Source organism: Gavialis gangeticus, unplaced genomic scaffold (assembly GCF_001723915.1).
Source record: "Gavialis gangeticus isolate Ggan-Ray unplaced genomic scaffold, GavGan_comp1, whole genome shotgun sequence".
NCBI classification, from domain to species: Eukaryota; Metazoa; Chordata; order Crocodylia; family Gavialidae; genus Gavialis; species Gavialis gangeticus.
Window position 1 is genome coordinate 144,089,693 of NW_017729032.1, and position 7,791 is coordinate 144,097,483.

The window sequence follows — 7,791 nt, forward strand, 5'->3', positions numbered from 1 at the left end:
AGTTACTAAAAAAAAGGAAATTAAAAAAAAAAAAAAAAAAAAAAGGCATATTTTTTATATATGCAGCCCAGTTATCCAAAGAGACTTTAAGCAGATCAAAACTCTCACTTAGAGGCTATATATAAACCATCCCCTGCACTGAACTTTGTGGAATGGTTTAAACCAACGCCAAGCTTTTTGCCACTGTGGGCTACTATTTATGACCCAACCCCTACTGTGGGCTGCAGCCCCACACTGTCTTTGTGATCAGCAGATGCTATGAAGGGAATAGAGAGAAAAGGCAGGTATCAGGACCTTGGTGATACCTCCTCTGCTGCAGCAGAGAGCATAAACTGAACACTGCAGGAGTTAGGCCCCTGAGGGCACCTCTTCTGCTGCTGTGGCTGGAGGATGCTGTCGATTCCCTGAGCTGTCACCTGCTAGATACATTTTTTATGGGCCAGATCTGGCCTGCAGGCCATAGATTGCTGACCCCTGGTATAACCGATAATCTAGCTTTTCCTGTAGTTCTTTTCTAGTCATAATTAGTGGCTCATTTAAATTTCTATTTTTTCCTCTTTAGTTGGGGAGATTATTCTTATGCCTCATAAACAGACAACTAAGTAACTAAATCCAACTGGTGGCTGTGCCTGGAAAATTACTGCTTAAAAAATACTGTCCTTGTTTAGAAAGCTTCATTTCAGAACTGCAGCTTAAAAACTCACCAGGCAGAATAATGTTGTTTTAGGCAACAATATTACTTCTTGTCATGTAGGCTTAGCGGTTGATTAACTGCCTATATGGGGGATGGGAAGAAAAGAAAGACTTTCTCTATTCAGCTAAAAAAAAACAAAAGCGGATGTCATCAAATTGATTATAAAGGTTTTTTAAAAATGATTTTATCTCAGAATAATTGGTTGCTATTCAGCTGTACTTCACTGCAACTCATTTATGTTATTTTGCCTGCCTTGCCCTTCATTGTAGTTACTACATGTTGGAAAACAGGCCCAGGAACATATATGGAATGGTTTGCTACTCATGTTTGTTGGCGCCTCCCAATACCAAGGAATGTAAGTGTTCTTTAATTTCTATTTTTAAAATTCATTTTCATTTTGGATTTCCATAATTTTATCTGATTTGGACTTGGATTCATGCAAATCAAAAATACGAGTCAGCCATCAGTAAGGCCTTTTCTGCTTCCAACCATATCACCTTGCAGATAAAGCTGGTACTGAACTTTGCAGGGCAATTAAACCACTCAGTCTTGATTTAGCTATTTTTCTGCTGTGTTTTGCTTTTAATTTCCTAAAACAGGCCTGTATGATTGATTATCCTTATTTAACTGGATAATCTCTTTGGGTTGCATATTTTAAGGACTAGCCTTAAAATAGCTTCCAGGCTGTTCTGAGAATGCTGTCCTGGAATACAGACAACACTGGAATTCCCACTACAGGCAAGTGCCGAATAGCTGCTCCTTTTCTGTGCTCACTTCCTTCAAGATAGGCAAAAGCAGGGTTGGTTAGTAAGTAATAAACTAGGGAAAAGATATATCCCTACTCAGAATCATTTCATTAGTTTGGCATAAGGGAGTAGCTGAAGTCTAAAACAGTCATTTAAACTGCAATCATGGTGAGACAACTAAACATGAGACGCTGCTACATGCAAGCAGAAGAGCAGTCTGTTTTTATATGTCCTTCTGTCACAAGGTGGGAGGGCTGACAATGGAATATGCACTTTTGAAAGAAGCTCTCATTTGTTAATTGTAAAAAGATGGCTAATCCAGTGGGGTGCTCATGCTGCCAATTCATCCCTCAGCCTTTGAGACCAGAATGTCTTCTTTTCTTGGGGACAAAGAAGCATGGCAGGGGTGAAGGAGGAAAGCAAGGGGGAAGCTGTCTCAGTGCAGTGCAGCGAGTGAGTCCAAACTGAGTGGAACCTCTCTCCAAATCCAGGACAGAGGAGGGGGAAAAGAATAATAAACCAAAAAAGAAAAAACAGAGAAGAGTCCCACTCAACCACAGGCTCAGGATAAAGGCACAGAGCATTTTCCTGTCAGGCAGATAAATAAGATTGGCTCACACCTCTTGGTTTTTTGGAAGTCCATAGCAGCAATACACACTTTGTTTGATTTTAATGTTGGAATTGAAACACAGCTGTCTGGACAGTTATAGTACCACAGGTAGCAGTTACCTAAGTAACAAATTATGACTTCTAAGGAGCAAGCAAAACACGTTACATATTTAAAATACTTTTTAAGCTTTGGTGCAAGAGGTGAGATTGTACCTATACTAGGGGTGTACATCAAGGGCTCGGTGAACAACTGTTCACCAGGGCACCCAAGGGGAAAACCAGGAGTGATGACCACAAACTCCTGGAAGATCGATTCAGACTCAACATTAGGAAAAACTTCTTCACAGTCAGGGTGTCCAGACTGTGGACTAAGCTCCCTCCAGAGGTGGTGCAGTTGCCTACCCTGGAAATCTTCAAGAGCAGACTAGACAGTCACCTTGTTGGGGTCACCTGACCACCCAGTTACCTTTTCTGCTTGGGGCTGGACTCGATGATCTTCTGAGGTCCCTTCCAGCCTTACAGTCTATGCATTCCTGTGATGAACTGTACAACTCTATTAGGTGCCACCAGTTTTCTTTTTACCACCAGCAGCAGTAGTACAGCCATCTAGGTGCCACCTTCAGCTCCTACGTGTTCGGTGGGGAGGGCAGGGAGATGATTTCTTCAAGTGCAATGCCCTGGGGCTTAGCAAGGAACCTCTAGATAGTCTAAAAACTATTGCTTAATATTTGCTTTTGGAGAATATTTGGCAGCTTTAATACCAACATGCCTAATTTTGGGAGAAAAATATGTATTGCACAACTTATAACCACATATGTTATGAACTTGACAAAGGCAACAATAAATGAGAAAAAATGCATGTCTTCTTGGCGGGAGTGGCACGTGGATAAATCTACAAAGAAATCAAATGTAGGAGAAAACATTCATCTTCATATGAATAAATATTAACACATTAACAAATTCCTGTGAACCCAACCACCTGTTTGCCCATTGAAAAGCATGTAAACAAGTGTTACTTTTTCTAAACCCACTTTGTTTGTATGCTGATCCCTTGAGTTATGTAGATCAGGTATTTTTTATAAGCACCTAATTCTGAATATTGTTGTGATACTTTTGCCTTATGCATTCATAAATAACGACTTATATTCTCAATGGAAAATCAGGTTTCTTCTTGGAATCTCTTGAAGGGCTCATGATCTCTAGGGCAGACAACATAAAATGTAGTGAGAGCTAATGTTCAGAACACATCTTTATCGCAATTTACCCTGAGATCAGCTTATCTCAGTCAGCCTACAGGGACCTGTACAAATATTGACACATAACTGTAGAGCTGTTTGGTCATACAGTTTTCTAATCTGTGTGTGTCTGATTTGCCTAATCACAGTAATCTGAAGAGAATGTTATTGTGAGCTCGCTGATGTCTTTATTCTGATGGATAATATGAGCTGTCTACTGGGGTTGGCTCCTGCACGTTAAGGTTTCAAATGTTGTGCTAGCAACAAACATGGTGACACTATTTTTCACGCCCTTTAGTTTACAACCAAAAGTCTATTATTTTACATGAAGAAAGGGAAACAAGATTTAAAAATCCCACTAAAATTGGATCTGTAAAACAGTTTAAAGGAAAAGTGTTTATGAAAATATTTTTAAACCTTCTATTTCCTCATCCTCCTCAACACTCTTGTTTTCTCCCAACTGCCCCTAGAATAGATGCCATATGTTGTATAGTAAGAGAATCACACTGCCTACTTCCAAGTTCAATTTTTAGTCACAGCTTTAAAAATGTATACAGAATAAGCCATTTAAGACACCCGTGGATTTAAATTGCAGAAAAAGCAATAGCCATTTATTAATCATCTTGATTTGAGTATTAAAGACATTACTTAAACTAATTTAAGCATGCCTATAAATTCAAGATGCCCTCAACTTTTCCTGTCTTGTAAATGCTCTTGACATTGTTACTCAGAGCTTGCCATCAGCCTTTACTAAGCTGTGAGCATCTCAGGAAGTCTTGTTACAATACTGTATACTCTGGGCTCCTTGCCTCTGGCTGACAGGACCCAGCCAGTTTCAGATCTGCTAATAACTGCTGCCCTACATGTTGGGCAATTTTTGATTGTCAGATATGCTCACTACATGCAGTTTAGACTATATTAAAGATATTCTGTGGTCAAAAGCCTTGCTGACCTATAGAAAAGGAAAGAGGGTTAGAGAAAGTATAAAAATTATGGAAGCCAGGATACAGAAAGAAAAAAGACCAAAAAGATGATGCTTGACTTTTTAGAAATTCAACCTTCAGCCATCTGATAGTTCATTCCACCTGTGCCTTTCTATTAAATTAATAATACCAATATCATAGAGAGGGATTACTTACTAATGCTCTTCTTTCAGAACATCATCTCTGGATATTTGTACTGGTGGAATTGGTATCCCTTAGCATTTAGCTGCGAATTAGCTCCAGCTACCCCCATGGAGGATTCTGATGTTGAAGAAGGCATCATCATTTTCTTTCATAATGTCAGACTTATTGTCTTGAGGCTTCAAACAAATGGGCAAGGAATATAACTAGGCAGAGGGGACTGTCAAAGAACAGCAGTTTCTGGGGGCCCTTATAGACATTAAAGTAAATGTGCATAGGATCTGATGTGGGATCCCAACAGTTGTGTTTCCTGCCATGCCACACGTGCTATATTGCCAGTGCAGGGGAAGCCTGATCCTGGGCTGATCAGAGCTCATCAGCTTTAGGACCACACAATGAGCTCCCCCAGTTGGGAGCTCCAATCAGCTGATGGGGTTTCCTGCTCAGGGAGCGTGTGGTACAGTCACCTGGCTGGGAGTCCCAACCAGCCAAGGGGAACTCCTAGCCTCTGGAGCGTGCAGGAGTCTTGAAAAGCTCTACAGGTTGCAAGAACTGGCCATGCATTTCATTAAAAGTGTGATAGGAATGAACCACAAAGTTATTACATATACCGGCCAGAAAATGGCAGCTGCCCTAGAGTTATTCTCTCTCTTCTCTCCAAGCTGCATTTTGAGTTTGTGTTGGAGTCTTGTTTAACAAACCTCTTGGGATCCTGGGTCAGCAATTAGTGGGAGTATATATTTATAGACAGCTAGTCAGAAGGCATTATTCTTCTAGCCACAGCTGCAATTCACAGACGTAAGGAAATACAGGTCAATACCAGTTAATCACATTTTAAATGTAATGTCTGTCCGGGACCAGGCAAAGAGTCAAGGATTTTTTGTGATATCTTTTAACGGACCAGTTGTGAAATTGGGAAAGCTGTTAGACAAACTTTCGGACATCAGCTGTTCTTCCTTAGGTCTAACAAAGAAGCAGACCCAGCCTTCATGCAAATGCAAGCATTCTTCTGGGAGGGATGGAGGGGAGCTGTGAACTAGGAATGAAGAGGTGTTATAAGGAGCCGTTACTAACCCAAAGTAGACAAGGCAATCTCATTAGTGGCAAATAGCTCTGATACTTAGCTCAACCTGAGTTTGCCTCTTACAGGGCACTTGATGTGCAAAAGCTTGTCCAACACCTTTCCCAACTACATGGTTGGTCTGATAAAAGATATCGCAGAAAACCCTCACTTCTCCTACATTCCTGGACCATCACAGCTATAACAACACTCTGACCCTACTAGTTTCTGGCAAGTAACTCCTATTTCAAGTAGCTTCCATCTATTCCAACTTGTGTAAAACTCGTAAGCCATATGAACCCCTAGGAGGGTGGTCCAAGGAGAGGCAGGTGAACAGGGACTGCAAAAATCCTCAAAGAAGCAACAGCACTGAACAACCCTCCATGAGAGACTGTTTTGCTTCAAATAATAGGCCTTCAAACAACAGTTGTGCCAATTCTATGTATAAAACAGAAGGCTTCTTCCAGATTAGTTGACCATCTTTTGAGATATCCAGGTGCATGAACAGCAAAGGTGTAAAACAAACCTTAGGCACTACGTAGGATATTGGCCTTTAGAAGACAAAAACAGAAATGCCTGGAAATTGGTATAAGGATACTTTGCCTAAATTGCATTTCTTATGTGGACTAATATGTAGAGAATTTGCCATTTGACCCGTATTTCATTACATCTGTGGATCACAGCCATGGCTAGGAGAATACTGCCTTCTGGTTACCTGTCTGTACATATATACACCCACAAATAGCAAACCCGAGATCCCAAGAGGTTTGTAAAAGAAGACTCCAACACAAACTCCAAATCCGACCTGGAGAGAAAAGAGAGAATAACCCCGGGGCAGCTGCTGTTCTCTGGCAAATAAAAGCTTTTCTGTACGTAGCTCCCTTATTGTTCAAAGTTTGGTAGTTGCCACTAAAGTTTGCAGGTAAAAGGAAAAATAACAACAAACTTTGCTGCAACAAGCTGTGGGCAGGTGAACAGTCTACTTCAGGGTTCTGTTTAGATAGTTAAATCCAATGTGTAAATATTTTTTGTCAAAAGTGGTTGACTGACTGAACATTAGAAGCTCCTTTTGAGTTTTTCTTTTTAGTTTACCATGTCTTACCCTACGAACATGCAAGAGCAAAACCCCTTCAAATGTTTTTCTGACCTGAAGGCAGTGACACTCAACTGTCAGGGGATAGGAAGGAGCGTGGATTCCAGTTCCTGCTCTCAGGCATATTCCTGACTTTTATCCAGCTGTTGAGTGTAAAATGCACTAATAGACAAAGGACAAGAAACAAGTTATACCAGCCAAGTGCTCCAACTGCTGGACCAAGACTGTCCAACTTCTAAGTGGCCAAGGGCTGAAGGGCCAGCAGGCCACACCATCAGGCACTGCATACCCATGAGCTGCTCCAGGGCGAGTCCTGGTTCCCCAAGGCTGCACACCATGCAGATGCCCCCCTACCACTGCACTGTGTCCCCACACCCATCTCACTGCTGCACTGCATAGCCCCAGGCTCATCCTCAGCTCCCCCAGCTGTGTTGCAATCCACTGTCCCAACTCCTGTGGCAGATGCAGGCAGTGAAAGCTGGAAGATGGAGAGGGCAGCCCAGAAACTCTGACTGCTATTGCAGCTGGAAGGATGGGAGGAGCGAGCAATGGCTGAGCAATAGCCTGGGGGCCACAACATAATTTCCTGTGGGCCACATACAGCCCACAGGCCACAAGTTGGATAGCCTTGCACAAGACTATACAGTCAGACTCCCACTTGCTTATTCTCTTCCTATCCCTATGGCCAATTCTTGGCTGTGCAGTGGCCCAGCTTTCCTGTGAGAAGTGGAGGGAGCTTCCTACCCATACTGCTCTACAGCCTGGTAATTGGGACACTCATGTGAGGAGAATCAGGTAGGTTTGTATCCCCTTAGCCTAAGGAGGGCTTTGAGCCTAGGTCTGTCACTTTTCACCTGAACATTTTAAACACTTACCTACTAAACAGAGTGGGTTCCTTTTCCTGTGGACATGTTTTAAGAAGGGGGGTGGCCTAGGAGGTAAGCATCTACCTTCAGAAGAGAGCTCTGGGGATCCATGTGGATAGAGGCAACTGCACTCCAATCAGGAATTAAAGTTCAGACACATCCTCTGTTCAATATTTCTTATTTGCTTACTCTAGATCAGAGGTGGGCAAAATACAGTCTGCAGGCCACATGTGGCCCGCCAAGAGCTTTTGTCCATGCTGCAGCAGGTCCCTCAGTCCCACCCAGCCCATTGAGACTATTGGATGACAGAGTGAAAAGCAACCTGTTTAAATTTGCTGATGATACCAAAATTTGGGGTGAGGTG

The 7,791-nt window shown here is 42.2% G+C and overlaps 1 protein-coding gene across 2 annotated transcripts in view; it reads left to right on the forward strand.

Moving 5' to 3' along the window:
- Positions 1–7,791, forward strand: part of EDAR (ectodysplasin A receptor) — a 119,951-nt gene that overhangs the window by 87,850 nt on the left and 24,310 nt on the right. For both annotated transcript variants that reach the window (XM_019524373.1, XM_019524374.1), the window contains exon 5: positions 964–1,049. In XM_019524373.1, coding sequence (XP_019379918.1) covers positions 964–1,049 — 86 coding nt within the window. The remainder of the gene's footprint in view (positions 1–963; positions 1,050–7,791) is intronic.